Source organism: Canis aureus, chromosome 36 (assembly GCF_053574225.1).
Source record: "Canis aureus isolate CA01 chromosome 36, VMU_Caureus_v.1.0, whole genome shotgun sequence".
Classification (NCBI taxonomy): domain Eukaryota; kingdom Metazoa; phylum Chordata; class Mammalia; order Carnivora; family Canidae; genus Canis; species Canis aureus.
In genome coordinates, this window is record NC_135646.1 from 5901051 (window position 1) to 5921989 (window position 20939).

Below are 20939 nucleotides of genomic sequence, written 5' to 3' on the forward strand. Positions count from 1 at the left end.
CCCACCCGCCCCACACAAGCAGTCAGGCCCTTCACTTCAGTCTGGAGTTCCTGGCAATGGGAGTCCTGATGGCTACCAAGCCTCAGTTTCCCCTTGAGTGCCTCAGAGGGGAAGACCGTCAGGCAGTGCCACAGGGACGTGCATTGATGACTCCGGCCAGAGAGAGCCTCAGAAGAACGTGGCGCTGGAATTCTGGTCCCGATCCTGCCACTGACTCACTTAAGATTGTCACCAGGCCAGCCCTTTTCTAAACTTGTTTCTTCTGTTACATGAAGGGCTCAGACTAGCTGAGAGGTTAAAACTAGATGCCCAAGAAGGCCAAGCAGGTAAGATAACCTACAAGACAGGTAGGGAAAAAAAAAAAAAAAAAAAAAGACAGGTAGGGAGTAAGAAAACCAGTGCTGGTGGTTCAGTGTTAAATGAGAAATGGTGCTGAGCCTCATTGTTGGGGGTCGGGGGGCGGCGGGTAACAGGGAGTGGTGGTGACTGTAGCTACACAAGGGACACTGCCTGAACAGGGCAGTGCCTCCAGAGTTCTAGCCAATTGTCATGGGGGAAGGTGTGCCCACTGTCACCACATCTTCTGATTTGTCAAGAATATTGGAAAGTTTTGAGTTTTATGCAACATATGCTTTTTGAATCGTAGGCTAAAAACATTGAAAATACTGTGTAATCTAAACAAAAGATTCCTTTAGGCTGGCTTCCACTTGAGGGTTATCATCTGTAAGCTCTGGATGAATGGGGGGGGGGTGGCGGGTAAGACTCTCCAGGTCCCGACTGCTTCTCCTTGCCTGTCGTGTGCCCCCACCACTTAACTCCCTTAGGGCCTTCTCCTTCCCGTGCCCACTCCTGTCCTCTCTCCTGTGGCCTTCTTTTTCTGCCAAGAAAATTCAAAACCAATCTTTGGGGTTTCCAGCTCCAAGGTCTGAGATCTCAGGATCCAGAGAAAACAGGGCCAACCTCTCAGGCCCAGACCTGAACTAGGACATGATGGATCCCCATGTCATGTCAAACACTTTAGCCAAAGCTTGGGAGTCGGGTGGGAGGCTTTGGCAACCAATTTCCTGGCTCCTCAAGGATGGGAGAGGTTGGAGGGGCTGGAGAGGTGGGGGTATGGGAGGAAGAGTGAATGATAGGTCATTCATAGAGGAGAGAGGAACGTCATGGTTTGTCACTGTGCAATCCTATTGCTCAATGAGCTGCACAGTCTCAAATTTCCCAATCACTATCTGGGCTTGTAGGGGATGGCTGGGGTTGGGGCTGGGGTAGGATGTTGTGATGGTTACTTTTATTGTCAACTTGACAGGGTCACAGTGTGCGCTGACACTTGGTCAGATATTCAGGGTGTGTCGGCGAGGGTATTTCTGGAGGAGATTAACTTTGGAATCTATGGGCTGAGTAAAGCAGATTTCTCTTCCCAATGAGGGTGGGCCTCATCCAACCCACTGAATGGAACGAAGGGCTGAGTAAGGCAGTGTTCACTCTCTCTGCCTGTCTTTGAACTGAGAACTTCTCTTGCCCTCAGGCTTGCCTTGGACTGGAACTTAGACCATTGACTCTCCTGATTCTCGGGCCTTCGGACTCAGACTGGAATTGCAGGTACCGTCAGTGTACCTGGGTCTCCAGCCTGCAGATCTTGGGACTCCTCAGTCTCCATACTCATGTGAACCAAGTCTTTAGTATCTTTCTATCTATCCATCTTTATTTTCTTCCTTCCTTTCTTTCTTTCTTTTCTTTCTTTTTTAAGATTTTATTTATTCATGGGAAACACAGGGAAAGAGGCAGAGACACAGGCAGAGGAAGAGGCAGGCTCCTCTGCTGGGAACCCAACATGGGACTCAATGGGGACCTGAGCTGAGGGTAGACGCTCAACCACTGAGCCACCCAGGCACACTATCATCTATATTTTTCTGTTGGTTCTGTTTCTCTGGAGAACACTAGGGTAGACTCAGCAAGGATAACTGATTAATAACTGATCAATACCTGCCCAACCTCTACCTTATGGAAGAGGCAGTGCAGTGTGATAGTTAAGAGCAGAGTTTCCTGGCAGAATTATCAGCAAGTGAGGAGCTACTGAGGTAGAGCTCCAGAAATCTCCATGGCAGTCCCCTTGGGCCTGGAACTGCCGCTGAATCCTAAACCCTGTGGGTTTAGGGTGAGCTTTCATGAAGAAATTTCCTCAAAATGGATTACAGACTTAAAAGTAGATATAAAACTAAAAATTTTAAGATAAAAGTTGGAGAAAATCTTCAGGATCTAGGACTAGACAAAGACTTAGACTCAACACCAAAAGCATGATCCATAAAGGAAAAAAATTGATAAATTGGGCCTCAACAAAATTACCAGCGTTTGCTCTGTGCAGGGTCCTTTTAAGAGGATGAAAAGACAAACTAAATACTCAGAGAAGGGGGATCCCCGGGTGGCTCAGTGGTTTAGCGCCTGCCTTCGGCCCTGGAGTCCCAGGATCAAGTCCCGCGTCGGGCTTCCTGCATGGAGCCTGCTTCTCCCTCTGCTTGTGTCTCTGCCTCCCTCTCTCTCTGTGTCTCTCATGAATAAATAAATAAATAAAATCTTTAAAAAAATACTCAGAGAAAATATTTGCAAACCACATATCTGACAAAGAGAAAAATCTCTTCCTACTTACTTAACAGTGAAAAACCAAGCAATTCAGTTAGAAATGGGCAAAAATCATGAACAGACATTTCACCAAATAGGATGTACAGATGGCAAACAAACTCAGGGAAAGATGTTCAGCGCCATTAGCCATCAGGGAACTGCAAATTAGAATCATAATGAGATATTGCTACACTCCTATTGGACTGGCTAAAAGAAAAACGAAACAGTCACAATACCAAATATTGACAATGATGTGGAGAAACTAGATCCCTCATTTGAAGGTAAAATGCTACAGCCACTCTGGACATAGTTAGGGGATTTCTTAAAAAAATAAAAATGCAACTTACCATATGATCTAGCAACTGCACTGTCGGGCATTTTTTCCCAGAGAAATGGTTCATGTTCACACAGAAATCTGCACACAAATTCTTATAGCAGCTTTATTTGTAATAGCCCAACGGAAGCAACCCACATTGTCTTTTACTAGGGGAATGGTTAATCAAACTATGGTGTATCTAAACTGTAGAACATACTCCTGGGCATTTATCCCAGAGAAACTAAAACCAACATAGGTTTGAACATAGGTGTGAACATACACACAAAAATCTGTATATAAGTTGCAGTGTTATTTTAAAAAAGATTTTATTTATTTATTAATGAGAGACACACAGAGAGAGGCAGAGACATAGGCAGAGGGAGAAGCAGGCTCCATGGAAGGAGCCTGATGTGGGACTCGATCCCGGGACTCTGGGATCATACCCTGAGCCGAAGGCAGGCGCTCAACCGCTGAGCCACCCAGGCGTCCCTCCAGTGTTATTTGTGATAAAGATTAGAATTAGCCCAAATGTCCTTTGACAGGAGAATGGTTAAACTAATGGCTGTACAGACCATGGATTACAGCTCCACAATAAAAGAAACGAACCATTGCTACAATTACTTGGATGAATCTCCAGGAAATCATGCTGAGTGAAAAAAAGTTTGTCTCAGAAGGTTACAAATATATTGTTCCATTTACAGAACATATTTGCAATGACAAAGTTTTGGAAGTGAAAGTCAGATTAACGGCCGCCAGTGGGTATGGAATCTAGCTTCAGTTCAGGTTGTGACCCTGGGAACACAACCTGAGCCGAAGATAGTTGCTCAATCGACTGAGCCACCCAGATGCCCCTAAACCCCTAGTTTCAATACAACCAGGATACTGACATTGACATAATCCACTGATCATTTTCAGATTTCCTGTTTTATTTCTACTCATCTGTGTGTGTGTGTCTGTATGTGTGTGTATGTGTGAAGTCCTATACAATTTTATCACGTGTGTAGGTTTGTGGGTCCACCACCAAGGTCAAGATACTTGAACAGTTCTAACACCAAAAGGATCCTTCAAGTTACCCTCCCATAGACACCCTCACCCCTCTCTCTACCCTCCACCATACCCATTGGCTTGCTCTCTCCTCTCTCTGTCAAATAAGTAAATAAAATATTATTAAAAAGTTAAAAAAATAAAAATAAAAAGGAAAGTCTGGTACATACTATAACATGGATGAGTTTTGAAAACATTATGCTAGGTAAAATAAGCCAGACACAAAAGGACAAGTAAGAGTCCATTTACATGAGTACTCAGCATAGACATATAGAGACAAAAAGTAAAACGATGATTTCCAGGAGCTAGGGGAAGGGAGAAGGAGCAGTTCCTCTTCAATGGGTTTAGAGTTTAATCTAGGACACTAGCAATGTTCCGGAAATGGATGATGGCGATGGTTGCACAACAGTGTGAATAGCCTTAATATCACTGAATTATACACCTAAAGAGGGTTAAAGGGTAAATTTTATATATATCTTGGCACCTCCCAAAAAGTGGGAGAAAAAAAGTCCTGGCTGTAATATTGTATAACGAGTCTGCAAGATGTTAGCACTGTTGGGAGGTGGGCAAAGTGTACATGAGATCTCTCTATATTTTTTTCCTACAGATATGTGGGAATCTGCAGTGATCTCAATATTTAAAGTGGAAGAAAAGGATGGGTTTTATTGAATGGATATTACACCTCAATAACGTCGATTAAAAACAAAACGAAAAGCAAAAAACCCAAAAAAACAAAAAAACAAAAAAAATAAAACAGAGCTTCTGGAATTAAATGGCCTGGGTTTGAATCTTACTTTTACTAGCTCTGTGACTCAGGTAAGTTCCTTAGGCCCTCAGTTTCCTTGCCTGGAAAGTGGTGATAATAAAAGTACTCACCCCAAAGAGTGTTTGTGAAGCCCAAGAAATGCACCTAGCACTCTGCAGCTGGCTGCTCCCTGCCCGCCACTTTTTTTTTTTTTTTAATTTCTAAGGTTTTATTTATTCATGAGAGACACACAGAGAGAGAGGCAGAGAAGAGACATAGGCAGAGGGAGAAGCAGGCTCCCTCCAAGCAGGACTCGACCTCAGGACCCCGGGATCACAACCCGAGCCAAAGGCAGACACGCAACCACTGAGCCCCCCCCCCCCCCCCGCCCCCGGGTGCCCTGATGGTTGCTCCTATAAATGGGCTTCCTTAGTCCGCAGCCACCGCCAGTCCTTCGGAACCCGAGATGCGTTTTCTGCTGCAAACGTTGCTGCCTCTGGTGGTTTGGTTCCCAGACTTGCCCACCCAAGCCTTTGGATTCGGCAGCTAGAACATTCAGGGCTCCCTCCCTCTCACCTCTGGGACTCTGCACATGCTGCTTCCTCCACAAGCACCCTTGACACCCTTTGTCTGGCAAACAGCCTTGTGTCCCTCAGGAGGCAGCACTGGGGTGACCTCTTCCAGGAAGCCCTCCTTGATTTCTCCAGAATTGGGCTGTGGGCTCCCTCAGCGCAACGCCCTTGCCATGTGCCGCAGGAGTGAGGCTGCTGTCCGGGAGAGCGGGGAGGGGATGGGCAGTTTCTGGGAGCTCGGGGAAGGGGAAGGACGGGGTACAGCCCAGCCTACTATGGGAGTATCTGCGGCAGGAAGATACCTCTTCTCTCTACTGAGATCTGTGTCTAGAGAGTCACATCTGATCTGTGTATCAGAGTGAATTTGCACGCGTACTCGAGCCAGATCCCTGGGCCCAAATCCTGGCTCTGCCACCAGCCAGTGCATGGTCTTGGCCTTAACTTTCCTGCATCTGTAAAATGGGCACAAGACTAGATCCGCCCTCACACGGCTGTTGTGAGAATCTCACAAATTACCGTGTGTAGAGGGATCAAAACAACACGTGCTACCTAGCACTCGCTCAGTAATAATATTGTCGTTTGTTGCCCACTGCCCTCCACCCCGGGCTCCCACGCCTGGTCCCGTGCACGTTACACACCACTGTCCCAGGTATGTGTTTCCTTCTCAGCGCTTCCTGTGGTCTGGGTCCAGGCTGAGTGTGGGCCACGCGGATCGGGGTGGCCCTGATGCTCCCACGGCACCCCCAGATCCTAGCCCAGTGCTTGGAGCCTCGTAAGTGCTCAGTGCTTGGTTCTTCTCCGCCCAGAGACATATACGCCTTGGGGCGAGGGAGCGAGAGGAAGGGGTCATCGAAGTTCTGGGGGGCAAATGATAAGATGGAAAAACGAACCCGTTTTGCAATGGATGTCACGGGGCGGGGGCAGTGGGCTCCTTCGTGAGTCGCTGGACACAAGGGAGCTCAGCAGAGGAAGGATGTCAGTGGGTCAGATGTCACTGGCCTCCTTCCTGCCTGAGCATTGGGGACTGGAGGGGACTCTCAGGAGCCCTGCGGGAGTGTTCTGGGTGCACTGGGCTGAGCCCTTGGGTTTCAGTTCTGCACAGATGAAGTGAACTTGCCCGGGAGGGGAGCCCTCTGCCACCCGGGCCCGTCTACCTCACGATGACTGAGCACTCTGTCCCCCCACCTCTCCTGCCCTATTGTGCTCCAGCCTTCCTGGCCCTCTGACTGCAGCGGGCCATGCTCAGGAGCCCTCGTCCTGCGGTTCCCTCTGCCTGGAGTGCTTTTCCCACAGCTCTCCACAGGTCCGACCCCTTGTCATTCATTCAGGTCCCAGCTCACCCGAGACGCCAGGAAGGCCCTCTCTGAAGTCTCCACCCTCAACCCTCCAACTCTGAGTCACTTTCTACCCAAGACTTGGCCTTATTTTTCCACCCCATAAATCTCCAAAACTGCACATATGAAATTACTTCTTGTGTTTATCTGTCTCCCCATGCCACCTGTAAGCATCATGAGGACGGGAGCTTTTGTCCTGTCACTGCTGATCTCCCACTGACCAGAACGTTCCTGGCACGTGGAAGGGACCTGGTATTTGTTGAGCTGAGTGTCAGGTTGGATGGAGACACCTTACCCTCTAGAGCTGTTGCCGTCCAGTACGGCAGCTGGGGGCCACATTTGGTCAAATTGAAACCAAAATTAAAGCAAAGTCTAGTTCCTCACTCATATTAACCACATTTCTTGTGCTCAGTGGCCACAAAAGGCTAACGGCTATTGTGTGAGATATTACAAATACAGAACATTCCCATCATTGCAGAAAGTTCTGGGGCACAGCACTGCTCTAGACCATAAATACACATTGCCTTCCTACTTCTACTCTTCATTCACACCACTTTCTCTGCCTGGAATGCTTTAGCTGATCATTAATAAAAATCCTACGTGTCTAGTTAGGGGCGCCTGGGTGGCTCAGTAGGTTAAGTGACCGACTCTTGATTTCGGCTCAGGCCATGATCTCAGGGACCTGGGATCGAGCCCCGAGACTGGCTCTGCGCACTGTGGGGAGTCAGCTTGAGGATTCTCTCTCTCCCTCTCCCTTTGCCCCTTCCTCCCACCCTCTGCTCGTGTTCTCTCTCTCAAATAGATAAATAAATCTCTAAAAAAATTATGGTAGGGGGACACCTGGGTGGCTCAGTGGTTGAGCATCTGCCTTCAGTTCAGGTCGTGATCTGGGGTCCTGGGATCGAGTCGGGTGGATCCACAGGGATCCTGCTTCTCCCTTTGCCTGTGTCTCTGCCCCTCTCTGTGTGTCTCTCATGAATAAATAAATAAAATCTTTGAAAAAAAATTATGGTAGATCCATCAAAAATAGAAGACTGTGTAATGCCATGGAACTCTTTCAAAATATATTGTTAAACGAAAGAAAGCCAGCTTTAATACAGGGGGAAAATGTCACAAAACATGAGAAGATTGGGGCCAGAAGTTTCCAGCTTTATCTGGAATGTTTAAAACTTTTAAGGAACATAATTAAGTATGTAATTATCAGTTAATGAGCATGTATTACTGTATGGTCTCATTTTTGTTTTAAAAAAAGTTCCCTTGGAATTTTAAAGACCAGATCAAACGTCTTACATAAAAGCGCTTGACGTGGGGGCGCCTGGCTGGGTCAGTCAGAAGAGCATGTGACTCCCAATCTTGGGGTCAGGAGTTTGAGCCCCACCTTGGGTGTAGATATTACTTAAAAAAAAAAAAAGAATTTAAAACAAGTGCTTAACATGAAGCTAATATAATGCTGTACCTCAACTACAAGAATAAAAAAAAAAGGTCATGTCCAAAAACTCCTTGACAGAGTACATGCTAAAGGAACACAGGCCACTTTTACACATCAAAAAGAGTAAAGAGGATATTTGCCAAAAAACCTCTAGGTTGAGAAATTGGGGTGATTTCACTTTCTTCTTTTGGTTCAGATTTCTCTAGTGAACATGAATTTCTTTTGAAATAAGGACTGGGGACAATAAAAGATCTTGTTAAAAATTCTTTAAGGCTCAACTCAGGGGAGAACTCATGGGCCTTGCTACCTTGAGTCTGGAGTCACGGCCACCGTCATCACAGGTAGAGCTTCTTGGTGGGGGGGGGTCCCTCAGCTGGAAGATGCCTGCCCATGAGTGCCTAGATGGAGGGATGGAGACTGCACCCCCCTTGCCAGCTGTCCTGGAGGGGGTTGTCTAATATTTGCCGATGAGCTGTGGCCAGCCCTGCGCAGAAACAAGCCATTGGCTGTACTGACATTGTATAAGGAGGAGCTTAAAGGACCCCATGATCCCTTGCCTCTCCTTTGTTCTCAGGGAGTCATTAACTGGGGACCTTGCACGCAGTTTGGGGGTTCCTGTGTGTCAGGGGAAAAAAGGAGGTGGTGTGTGGACAGCTGGAGAGCCGGGTGTTTTGGGAGGCTTCAGAGGTGAAGAGCGAGGCCGCTGGTCATCCAGATCGCCCCCAAGCCCTGCTCTTTTTCTTGGGTGGGGGGATGGGGAGGTGGAAGCAGGGTAATTCATTCTATTAGTGGCATCCAGAAGGATTCTGAGTGCCCAGAAGCCTCGCCCCTCCGTCCCTACTAACCTGGTGACTAAGCGTGAGTTTTGGCTCTGGTCCGACTCCCGTTCCCTAAGTACTAAGCCTCTAAGCTACTTGCTTAACCTTTTCCATGCCTCTATTTTCTTCTCTGTCAAATAGGGATATTGATGATATAAGGATATTGATGTTATAGGGATACTGATGATACAGGGATTTGATGATACCGCCTCAGAAGAAGCCCGAGATTCGCTGATGAACCCTGTTAATTTAACCCTGTTCCTCTTTTCAAGCCAAGACACAAGACTCTGGCCAGGGAAGGTTCCCGCGCCCACAGCGGAAGCGCGGGGCCGGGGCCCATTTATTCCCCCCTCCGCCCCCCCGCAAAAAACCCCACAGCGGGTAAGGCGCGCCTCGGGGGAGTCCCGCCCGTCCCCGCTGCGTCCCCGCGGCGCCCGGCCTCGCGCACCCGCACCCGCACCCGCACCCGCACCCGCAGGCCCTAGGCGGGGGGGCGCCCCGGGCTCGGCGAGCGGAAGGGGCTGCGCCGCGTGGAGGAGCGCAGGGCGGGCGGCGGCGGGCGGCGGCTCGCGAAGGGCCCGAAGTGCTCGGCGGCGAAGGCGACCACGTCGCGGGGCTGGCGCAGCAGCAGGAAGAGCAGGAAGTCGGCGACCAGCGCCCGGGCCTCGGGGTGTTGCCGCAGGTAGCCGGCGTGCCTGACGCGGAGCTCCTCCTGGCGGGGCCGAGCCTGAGCGCGACCCGGAACCCCGCCCCCGCGCCCCCCGGCACACCGCCCCCCCCCGCGCCCCCAGGCACCCCGCACCCCGCACCCCCGCACCCCCAGGCACCCCGCACCCCGGCACCCCGTGCTACCCCCGCACCCCGCGCCCCCAGGCACCCAGCGCTCCCCCGGCACCCCGCGCCCCCCTGGCACCCCGCGCCCCCAAGCACCCCGCGCCCCCCCCCGGCACCCCGCGCCCCCCGGCACACCGCACCCCGCGCGCCCCCGGCACCCCGCGCCCCCAGGCACCCCCCCGTACCCCCGGCACCCCGCGCCCCCGCACCCCCGCACCCCGGCACCCCGTGCCACCCCCGCACCCCGCGCCCCCCGGCACCCAGCGCTCCCCCGGCACCCCGCGCCCCCAGGCACCCCACGTCCCCATCTCGGCACCCCGCTCCCCCCTGGCACCCTGCGCCCCCAAGCACCCCGCGCCCCCGCACCCCCCGGCACACCGCACCCCCCGCGCCCCCAGGCACCCCGCGCCCCAGGCACCCCGCACCCCCTGCACCCCCGGCCCCCCGCGCCCCGGCACCCCGCGCCCCCCCGGCACCCCTCGCCCCCCGCACCCCCGGCACACCGCACCACCTGCGCCCTGGCACACCGCGCCCCCAGGCACCCCGCATCCCCCGCACCCCAGGCCCCCCGTGCCCCCCGCGCCCCCGGCACCCCGCACCCCCCGCGCCCCCGGCACCCAGCACTCCCCGCGCCCCCGGCACCCGCGCACCCCGGCACCCCGCGCCCCCCCGGCACCCTGCACCCCCCAGGCACCCCGCGCCCCCCGCACCCTAAGTCCCCCAGGCACCCGCGCCCCCACCTAGGCACCCCGCGCCTCCCGGCACCCCACGCCCCCAGACACCCCGCCACACCCCGGCACCTCGTGCCCCCCCGGCACTCCGCCCCCCCCCCCGGGCACCCTGCGCGCCCCCCCCCCCCCCCCGGCACCCCGTGCCCCCGCCTCGGCACTCCTCGCCCCTCGGCACTCCGTGCCCCTGGCATCCCACGCCTCCACCTCGGCACCCCGTGCCCCACCCCGGGAACCCCGCCCCTCACCCCTCCCCGCAGGGCCTCCCCGCAGGGCCTCCCCGCCGTCGCTGGGTGCATTTCAAGGAGGCTCCCCGGCGGGGAGAGGGGGACCCCAGGTTGGCTGCAGCCCCCCCTCACCTTCCGGTCCAGGAACCTCGAGGAGAGCTCCAGATCCTCCTCCCACACCAGGGGCTTCTTCCCAAATACGGGGCGGGGCTCAATCTCCTCTGGATGGGCAGAGAGGAAGGCTGCACAGGCTGGCCCCAGAACCTTCCGGGATACACAGGGGCTGCCCCAGGGCCACACCCGCCACACCGCAGGCTCGGTAAAGTCCCCGGGTTCTGCTCAGATGGCTGGAAGGCCTTCCCTGCTCAACGAGCCTCCCCTAGTGGCCTTGGGGTCAGGGGCTGGGGGGCAGAGCTTCCCCCACCTGTTTCAGGTTCTGATCCCACACTGAGCCCAGCCTCTGCACCCTGGGGGGCCCCAGGATTTCCCACCTCTCCCCCACTCTCCTCCAGCCAGAGGTTTCACTCACCCTTCTCCCTCAAGACAGGCATCTTGGGGATCATGCAGTAGCCGGGGGAACCCACCTGGATTCTCTTGGCCAAGTGCCTGGAATACAACGCGGGTGTGAGAGTGGGAGTCTTCCCAGACCAGCCCGCTCCCCTGAGGGGCTGGGGGCCTCCCTTTACTGCTGCTTCCCCAACACCCCTATTTATCTTTCAGTTCCAGGGTTGTGTTCATGTCTAGGCCCCCAGATAACGGCCCCTGCTTTTCAAACTGGGTCTTGCTCATGCCCTTGGACGTGTGTGCTGGTGTGCCAGGGCTGGCATGAGAACTCTAGCACCAAAAATACCATGAGCCTCCAGCTAGGGGACACTCAAGATAGAAACAACATGCCAGGGGCGCCTGGGGACTCAGTGGTTGAGCATCTGCCTTCGGCTCAGGTTGCGATCCCAGGGTCCTGGAATTCTGGGATCCTGAGGTCGAATCCCATTTGGGGCTCCCTGCAGGGAGCCTGCTTCTCCCTCTGCCTGTGTCTCTGCCTCTCTCTGTGTGTCTCTCATGAATAAATAAATAAAATCTTAAAAAAAAAAAAAAAGAAACAACATGCTAAGTTATCAAATAAAGAAAGCCAACAATCCAATTACTTTCCCCCCCCAGTGTAATGATTATTATATCAATACCTCTTTGGGAATTTCAAGAAGTAAATTCTTACTCCTCACCCCCACCCCAAATTATCTCATACTTTGGTGCCTGTGCCGGGCTGCTGACGGCTTGGCAGTGTGCCAGGATGCTTTCCGCCAGCACATGGATTCCATCTAATGTCAAGTTGTTCAAAACTTGTTGCTTTTCAGCATTACGCCCCCTGCGCCCCGCCCCGGCAGCTGCTTGGGCCTCTAGGCCTTAGGCCTGGGCCGGTCAGCATTGACCTCAGCCATTCAGGGCTCCTTGGTGAGCATCAGGTGAATGCGTGGGCATTGCGCGTGGTGCAGGAGGAAATACGTGAAGGAAGAGTGAGTGGTGTGGATCAAGCAAGGGGGCACGCTTCCTGGGGGCGTCCCACAGACAGTAGTCCCCCTTCAGCCTGGGCCGCCCCGCGGTCCAGCACCCACGCTCCCGCTCCACACTGCCCCCTGGCCGCCACTGTCAGTAGCTCACCCGTCCGAGAGCAGGTAAAACTGGCAGGACCTGGGGACGCCTTTCACCGAGTGGACGGTCTGCTCCACGATGAACACTCGCACCTGCTGGCGGTCCACTTCAATGGTCTGGAAGCCCAGGGCTTGCTGGCAGCAGCCAAAAAGGAGGGAAGGAGGTGAGGGGGATGCCCACCAGGATCTCCCCCAAATCTCACCCTGGCCCTTTTCCACATCTTGCCACTTCCTTCCTTGTTTATCAGTGATAAGCAACTCTTGGCTGTCCAGACCCTCAGGCACCACGGGATTTCAGTTGCACTTAAGTGGGTGCAGGCCCCCCCCCCACCGTTGCTGCACCCCAGCCCTCCCCGCATCATCTCGATGACCAACTGCTTCTAGTTGGCAGATTCAGTTACAGGGATGAGGGGTGAGGAAGGGGGGCGGGGAGAGTGGGGAGTTGGGCTATTTGAGGGAGGGGCACTTGATGCTTTGCGGGGGTGGGGTGGGGTAGGGTGGGGTGGGGGGCGGTGTTGATTGAGATCTGTGGCTGCAGGCAGGCTGCTCTGTTGTGAAAACTTAAACCCTTGGAGCAGCTACGGCCATGGGCAGAAAGTGCTGATATAAAACATGTGTTTCAAAGAAGGTGGGGTGGAGGGGGGAGTGACATGGCTTGTTAGTGTCAAACACATTGCTGTTTGTCACGTTTGTCATGATAGAAAAGACTAGAATGTCATTTTCAAATTAGCACCCAGAATGTGTGTTTAGAGGCACAACTTTAAAGATCCCACATTAAAAAAAAAAAAAATCCCACATTGTAGGGCACCCGGGTGACTCAGTGGTTGAGCAACTGCCTTTGGCTCAGGGTGTGATCCCGGGGTCCTGGGATCGAGTCCCGCATCAGGCTCCCTGCAGGGAGCCTGCTTCTCCCTCTGCCCATGTCTCTGCCTCTCTTTCTGTGTCTCATGAATAAATAAATTAATTAATTAATCAAAAAACCCTCCCACATTGCAGGAAGTCCTAGGTATGTTGATTATGAAGTTTTAACCACAAGAAAGGGAAAAAAAAAGGGAGGGGATACCCTTCAGGTCTGAGACATAATCAAAGAACATTTAAGTGCAGTTGGAAATGGTGTGTTAAAAAAATATATCTTTCAAAGCAGCCCTCTGCTGTGTTTCTGTCTCCTGGACTGACTTCCGTGCGACAAGCATTGCTTCTCTCAACTGCTCCCAGCTTGGGTCCCTCCTCTCCAGGCCTCCTGCACCACTCGTGATGGTGATCGGCCGACAACCGTGCAAGTCCCACTTGCACGGGCCCAGCCCACCCCCTCCTACCCCAACCCACCTCCCCACCCCTTCGGATTTTCCCCAGGCCAACTCCCCGACCCGGGGAGACCCCTCACGTAAGTGGAGTAGCACAGTTTGCCCTCCGTGTCCAAGGCCAGGAAGCGGGCATTGTTGGGCACCGTCTGCCGCCAGGCCATCACCCTCAGCAACACCAGGTTGGCAGCCTGGGAGATGAAGCCTACGGTTGAGCTCCCCGGGAAAAAAGTCACTTCGGTCTTCATTTCCTGTTCAGGAGAGATCTGGGTTGGGGACACGGATCTGGGAAGGGGTGGGGAGGATGGGAAAGCCAAGCGTGGGCACATCTAGGGTCCCTGCTGAGTCTCCCTGCCAGGCTCCTGGCCTGACCCAGTCCACACCCCCCTCCCCTTGGCTTCGAAGAGGACGCAGGGTACGGCTTCTACCTGCCTCTCAGCCTCACCTCACCCTCCTTGACGCTCCTGGTCATGGTCAGCTGGTCATCCTGCTTCACCAAACTCATCTTGTGCTCCAGGGGGAGGATGTGAAACTAAGGGCCAAGGGGAGAATCAGGAGGTCACCCCGCTGCACCCGAACAGCGCCCCCCACACCAGGTCACTGTGCCTGTTCTCCTTTATGAATGAGAAAACAGGGAAATTTGTAGAAAGATCTTCCCTATGTAGTGAGGTTCAAGAACAGAAGGCATGTGATCATGTCATACAAAGTGAAAAGGCAACTGCGCTTCAGAATACAGGTTTTCAAAGATGGGGATGGTTTCTGTGGGAAAGTTCTTGGGCATCAGTGGTTTCCAGTGTGTAAAACCGGTTGCGTTCCAGAAGAGGTGGCTGGGCCTGGGCACGGGAGGCAGGGAGCAGGAGGCCTTGGAGGTGAGGTGGTGACAGGCCCTTGGGAAATGCCAGGCTCTGGGAAAGGCCAGACCATGGGGCCCCCAGAGAGATGCTGGGCTTTGGGCCTGGAGGAGGCCCCGGGTGGACTGGACCCAGGGTTCCTGTGTTAGGAGGTCATGAGAAGCAACTTGCTGCCACGGATGGGTTGGTTTCCACGTTATGCATGGTGAGGATTGCAGAGGAACCAGAAGAGAGTTGGGGTGACCTCCACTGAGCCCCCGACCCCTGCCCATGTTCTTTCCTCCCTCCCACCCTCCCTCCCAGGGTCTCCATTCTCTCACCCCGGTTTGGGGTCCAGGCCGGGACCCTAGGAGGTACCTTGATGAACTCCTGACTATGTTGCTCCATGATATGCAGTTTCCACGAGAGGTAACCTGGGGCCGGGAGGAGAAGGTTGCTGTCACCGTCACCCTGTCACCCCATCACCGGGGACAGGCCAGGCGGGAAGGTGGCAGGAGGCTGGACAAGTCAGGAGGAGTGTGACTGCAGGGAAAACTAAGTGGCTTCCTTGTCCTAAGTCTGTGATCAACTTCCTCATCACCCCCCTAAACACACCCGCTTTGCTGCCTTCTGGTCCCAAGGTGAAGCCCAGGGTGGGTCCTGAGTGAGGGTCCTGGGGTGGGGGCGGGGGAGCTTGCCCAGGAGGGAGTTCCCGCAGAGCATTCTGTCCATGAAGCCGCGGCTGAAGGCGTGCACCAGGACGCACGAGGACATCACGCCCAGCTCGTCTTTGTATTTTCCTCTCTGGACCTCAATGGTCAGCTCTCCCTCGGGCTCCCCCGTGTCCGAGACCATGGCCAGCGTCTCGGAGAACATCAACATCTGCAGCTCCTCCTGTTCTGTGGGGGGGTCCCGTGGGCACAGATGAAGCCCTAGGTCCTGGGCCTCGACTCCCTGACTGTCCCCCCAGCAGGGCCCCACAGTCTGCACCCACCCCTTCCTCATCCCCCATGTCCCAGGCAGCTCCTGCCTACCCTCTGTTGGCCCCCACAGGTGAAGACCTCCCTGCCCCCCTCCCCCCCCCCCCCGCCAGTCCCCGTGGCCTTGGGGTCTTCCCTCCAGTTATCAATACTGGGTGTTATACTATATGTTGGCAAATCGAACTTCAAAAAAATTATATATATAAACAAATAGGGAGTCTGGGTGGCTCAGTTGGTTAAGCATCTGCCTTCGGCTCAGATCATGATCTCAGGGCCCTGGGATCAAGCTCTGCCTGGGGCTCTCTGCTCAGTGGGGAGCCTGCTTCTCCCTCTCCCTCTGGGCTCTCGCTCACTGGCTCACTGGCTCACTCTCTCTCAAATAAACAAATAATTAATTAAACAGTAAGTCTTTAAAAAAATTATCAACAAATAGGCCTCGCACCCTTTCTGAGTGCCAGGGCCAGCAAGGCTCAGCGAGACCGGCCGGGCCTGCACCCTGCACCCCCGCCCCCCACGCTCCCACCGCCCCCACTGTCCAGGCTCACGGAGGTTGCTGAGGAAGTGGATGGCTTCAGCATTGGCCTCTAGGGCTGCCAGGCTCCCTTGGGCTGGAGGCTGGTGGTCCTTGGCTCTGTGGCCTAGAGAGGGAGGAGAGGCTGAGATGGCAACCTTGGGGAGAGGGACAGGGGTCCCCAAAGCAGAATTCTCCAAGGCCACCCCAGGGAGGAAGAAGGAGGAGAGAGGGAGGGAGAAGAGGAGGAGATGCCGCTCCAATATCCATCCCAGCTGCCTCTTCCCACCTGTGGATTGAAGTTTAGAGGACATGCTGCCTTCAGCTACCCGGTCAGTGTCTAGTTGTCTCCCTGGCAACCGGATGCCAGTGACAGCCTCTTAAAGGGCCATCAACACACCTCACAAAACACCCAGACCTTGGAGGCAATGGTAGGAGCTGTGGGGACTGGAGCTCAGACCATGCCTGGAGTATTATCTTGCAGAGGGAGCATATGACACGGCAGGGAGGTGACATGGGTCATTAGGATGACTTTAGGGAGCACCTGGCTGGCTCAGTCAGAGGAGTATGTGACTCTTGATCTCAGGGTGGTGAGTCTGAGCCCCATGGTGGGTATAGAGATTACTAAGACAACAACGACGACAACAACAATAATGATAAGCTTTAAAAAGCCAGATTGACCTTGGAAGTTGTGACCTTGAGTCAGATATGGCCTCACACGCGTAGAACCCACTTGGATGTCATATGAGAGCAATGGTGGTAACAATGACAATCACAGCAAACCTTTCAGCCTCGCTCAGGCCTGGCACTGTTCTGGAGGGCTGCACGTGTGTGTGCAATCATTCAGTATTCAGACTAACCCTGTGAGTAGGATCTTTTTTCCCTGCACTTTATGGCTGAGAAATCGTTGGGGTCTTTCCTAATGTCACACAGCTGATACAGTTGACCCTTGAGCAGCATGGGTTTGAGCTGCCTGGTCCACTAATATGTGGATGTTTTTCAGTAAATATGCTACAGTGCTCTAACTGTAATCTCTTTATGATTTCTTTTTAAAAAATAATTAATTACTTTATTTTTTGTGGGGGGACAAAGGAAGAGGGAAAGAGAGAATCTCAAGCAGACTCTCTGCCAAGCATGGAGCCCAATGGGGGCCTCCATCTCATGACCCCGAGATCATGCCCTGAGCCAAAATCAAGAGTCCAACACTTAACGACTGAGCCACCTAGGCACCTCTCTTCCTTATGACTTCTTCTTCTTTTTTTTTTTTTAAGATTTATTTATTTATTTATTTATTTATTTATTTATGATAGACATAGAGAGAGAGGCAGAGACACAGGAGGAGGGAGAAGCAGGATCCATGCTGAGAGCCCGATGTGGGACTCAATCCCGGGACTCCAGGATCACGCCCTGGGCCAAAGCAGGCGCCAAACCGCTGAGCCACCCTTCCTTATGACTTCTTAACAACATTTTCTCTAGCTTACTTTATTGGAAGAACACAGTATATAATACATAGATCATATAAAACATGTGTTAACTGTTTCTGTTATTTGTAAGACTTTGGGTCAATAGTAGGCTACGAGTAGTTAAATTTTGGAGGAGTCAAAAGTTATACTTAAATTTTATTTTTTTATTTTTTTATTTTTTTATTTTTTTTATTTTTTTTTTAAATTTTATTTTTTTAAACACAGTGCTCAATTTCATTTTTTTGTTTATTTACTTATTTAACTAATGTCTACACCCATTGTGGGGCCCTAACTCATGAACTTGAGATCAAGAGTCGCATGCTCCTCCCAGTGAACCAACGAGGTACCCCTATGCTGGAATCTTCAACTGTGCAGGAAAGAGGGGATTGTCAGCACACCTCACCCCCGTGTTGTTCAAGGGTCAACCGTAATTGACAGAGCCACAACTCAACCCAAGGCAGTGTGGCTCCTAGAGAGAATTCAAAGAAAAATGAAACAGCAAATAGACAATACACTGAATCCAAACAACCGGTGCCATAGAGTAGGTAGTGATTAGTGACAAAGATGAAAATTGAATTATGATAGGTAGGACTCAAGCCCCAGGCTGTGGGCTATCTGGTCCACACCTTGTAAGTGTTTGAGTCTACATCATAGTGGCTCTAAAAAGGGGCTCAACCTGACAGAGTTACAAAAAAAAAAGAAAAATAGTGTCCAAAAGTCTCAGTCACCTAAGGAATTGCCCTCCATCCCCGACCTTAGTACTCAGGAAGATAATTTTCCAATGTCTTCTCATTGGAAGGTAGTTATCTATCAACTTCAGGAAGATTTAGAATCACATGCAGAATTGTTTGAGACAATAAAAGTAGCAATATTAATTTGTATGTTGTCACACTGTGCATATTTGGTATTTCAAATTCTTTAAAATAATTTGGCATGGGAGGGGGCTTAAAAGATAAGACATGAGGGGCACCTGGGTGGCTCAGCGGTGAAGCATCTGACTTTGGCTCAGGTCATGATCTCAGGGTCCTGTGAGAGAGGTCCTGTGAGGTCCCCTCTCTCTCTGCCCTTCCCCCTGCTTGATCTCTCTCTCTCTCTTTCTCTCTTAAATAAATAAATAAATAAATAAATAAATAAATAAATAAATAAAATCTTTTTAAAAAGAAAAGAAAAGTTTTGAGATTCTAATTTATATCAAGCAGTTGAATGGCACTTGGCTGGCTCAGATGTAGACGGTGGAACTCTTGATCTTGGTGGTTGTGAGTTTGAGCCCCACGTTAGGTGTAAGAGAATACTTAAAGAATCAAATAAATAGGGATGCCTGGGTGGCTCAGGGGTTGAGTGTCTGCCTTTGGCTCAGGGTGTGATTCTGGGATCCAGGTTTGAGTCCCATATTGGGCTCCTTGGGGGAGGCCTGCTTCTCCCTCTGCCTGTGTCCCTGCCTCTGTGTGTGTGTTACGAATAAATAAACATATTTTAAAAAGGAATAAAATAAATAAAATAAAATATTTAAAAAATAAATAAATTAGTTGAATAATTTAATTATTTTAAAAAATATTTTATTTATTTATTCATGAGAGACACACGGAGAGAGGCAGAGACACAGGCAGAGGGAGAAGCAGGCTCCATTCCATGCAGGGAGCTTGATGGGGACTCAATCCCGGGTCTCCAGGACCACACCCTGGGCTGAAGGCGGTGCTAAACCACTGAGCCACCCGGGCTGCCCTGAATAATTGATTTAAATTGAATTCTGAAAAAAAAAAAAAAATAAAAAAAATAAATAAATAAATAAATTGAATTCTGAAGTTAAATTCTTACTGGAATTGAAAGTAGAACCAAAATATTTTTTAAAAACCTTAAAATTTGCTTCATTCATTCATTCATTTATTTTATTTAGTTTCATTCATTTATTTTTAAGTAAGATCCATACCCAGTATGGAGCCCAACCTGGAGCCTGAACTCATGACCCTGAGATCAAAACTTAAACTGATACCAAGATTATGTTCAACTATATAGCAACAAATTAGGCAATCTGGGAGAAATGGATGCATTCCTAGAGATGAATAAACTACCAAAACTGAAACAGGAAGAAGTAGAAAATCTGAACAGACCCTTGCTGAATAGAGAGCAAGAAAACTGCAGCAGTCGTCAAAAGCTCCCAACAAACAAGAGTCTAGGGCCAAATGGCCTCCCAGGGGAATTCTACCAAATATTTAAAGAAGAATTAACCTATTCTTCTGAAGCTGTTTCAAAAATAGAAATGGGAGGAAAACTTCCAAACTCTTTCTATGAAGCCAGCATTACCTTGATCCTAAAACCGGACAAAGACCCCACCAAAAAAGGGGAATTACAGACCAATATCCCTGATGAACACGGATGCCAAATTCTCACCAAAATACTAGCCAATAGGATCCAACAGTACATTAAAAGGATTTTTACCACAACCAAGTGAGATTTATTCCTGGACTGCAACGTTGTGCTCGCTTCGGCAGCACATATACTAAAATTGGACTGCAACGTTGGTTCAACATCCGGAAATCAGTCAATGTGATACATCACATTAATAAAAGAAAGGACAAGAACCATATGACCTTCTCAACAGATGCAGAGAAAGCATTTGACAAACTACAGCATCCTTTCTTTTTTTTTTTTTTAAATTTTTTTTTAACTTTTATTTATTTATGATAGTCACAGAGAGAGAGAGAGAGGCAGAGACACAGGCAGAGGGAGAAGCAGGCTCCATGCACTGGGAGCCCGACGTGGGATTCGATCCCGGGTCTCCAGGATCGTGCCCCGGGCCAAAGGCAGGCGCCAAACCGCTGCGCCACCCAGGGATCCCTACAGCATCCTTTCTTGATTAAAACTCTTCACAGTGTAGGGATAGAGGGAACATACCTCAATATCATAAAAGTTATATATGAAAAGCGCCACAGCAAATATCATCCTCAATGGGGAAAAACGGAGAGCTTCCCCTTAAGGTCAGGAACATAGCAGGGATGTCCACTGTCACCATTGCTGTTCAACATAGTACTAGAAGTCCTAGCCTCAGCAATCAGACAACAAAAAGAAATAAAAGGCATCCAAACTCGCAAAGAAGTCAAAGTCTCACTCTTTGCCGATGACATGATACCCTATATGGAAAACCCAAAAGACTCGACCCCAAAATTGCTAGAACTCATACAGGAATTCAGCAAAGTGTCAGGATATAAAATCATTGCACAGAAATCAATTGTATTTCTATACACTAACAATGAGATAAAAAAAAGAGAAATTAAGGAATCCATCCCATTTATAATTGTACCCCAAACCATAAGATACCCAAGAATAAACCTAACCAAAGAGGCAAAAGATCTGTACTCAGAAAGCTACAGAACACTCACGAAAGAAAAGGAGGAAGACACAAAGAAATGGAAAAACGTTCCACGCTCATGGATTGGAAGAACAAATATTGTTAAAATGTCTATGCTACCCAGAGAAATCTATACATTCAATGCAATCCCTATCAAAATACCATCAACTTATTTCACCGAGTTGGAACAAATAATCCT

General features: G+C 51.0%; 1 protein-coding gene and 1 long non-coding RNA gene across 17 annotated transcripts in view; one reads left to right on the top strand and one right to left on the bottom strand.

Moving 5' to 3' along the window:
• On the top strand, positions 1 to 4749 carry LOC144306016 (uncharacterized). The gene is made up of 3 exons (XR_013373044.1): positions 1 to 326; positions 1526 to 1599; positions 4584 to 4749. It is a non-coding gene; the product is annotated as an uncharacterized LOC144306016 (long non-coding RNA).
• CATIP (ciliogenesis associated TTC17 interacting protein) overlaps positions 3242 to 20939 on the bottom strand; it is a 23998-nt gene continuing 6300 nt past the window's right edge. For 6 of the 16 annotated variants that reach the window (XM_077885231.1, XM_077885238.1, XM_077885236.1 and 3 more), the window contains 9 exons: positions 15966 to 16058; positions 15139 to 15339; positions 14819 to 14874; positions 14056 to 14142; positions 13694 to 13861; positions 12320 to 12444; positions 11193 to 11269; positions 10796 to 10884; positions 3242 to 9586 (listed from right to left, as the gene is read on the bottom strand). In XM_077885231.1, the coding sequence (XP_077741357.1) occupies positions 9356 to 9586; positions 10796 to 10884; positions 11193 to 11269; positions 12320 to 12444; positions 13694 to 13861; positions 14056 to 14142; positions 14819 to 14874; positions 15139 to 15339; positions 15966 to 16058 (1127 nt within the window). In that variant the 3' untranslated portion in view covers positions 3242 to 9355. Of the gene's footprint in view, positions 9587 to 10795; positions 10885 to 11192; positions 11270 to 12319; positions 12445 to 13693; positions 13862 to 14055; positions 14143 to 14818; positions 14875 to 15133; positions 15340 to 15965; positions 16059 to 16220; positions 16771 to 20939 lie in introns of those variants that run through there. The other 10 variants (XM_077885240.1, XM_077885244.1, XM_077885242.1 and 7 more) reach the window with 7 other exon arrangements.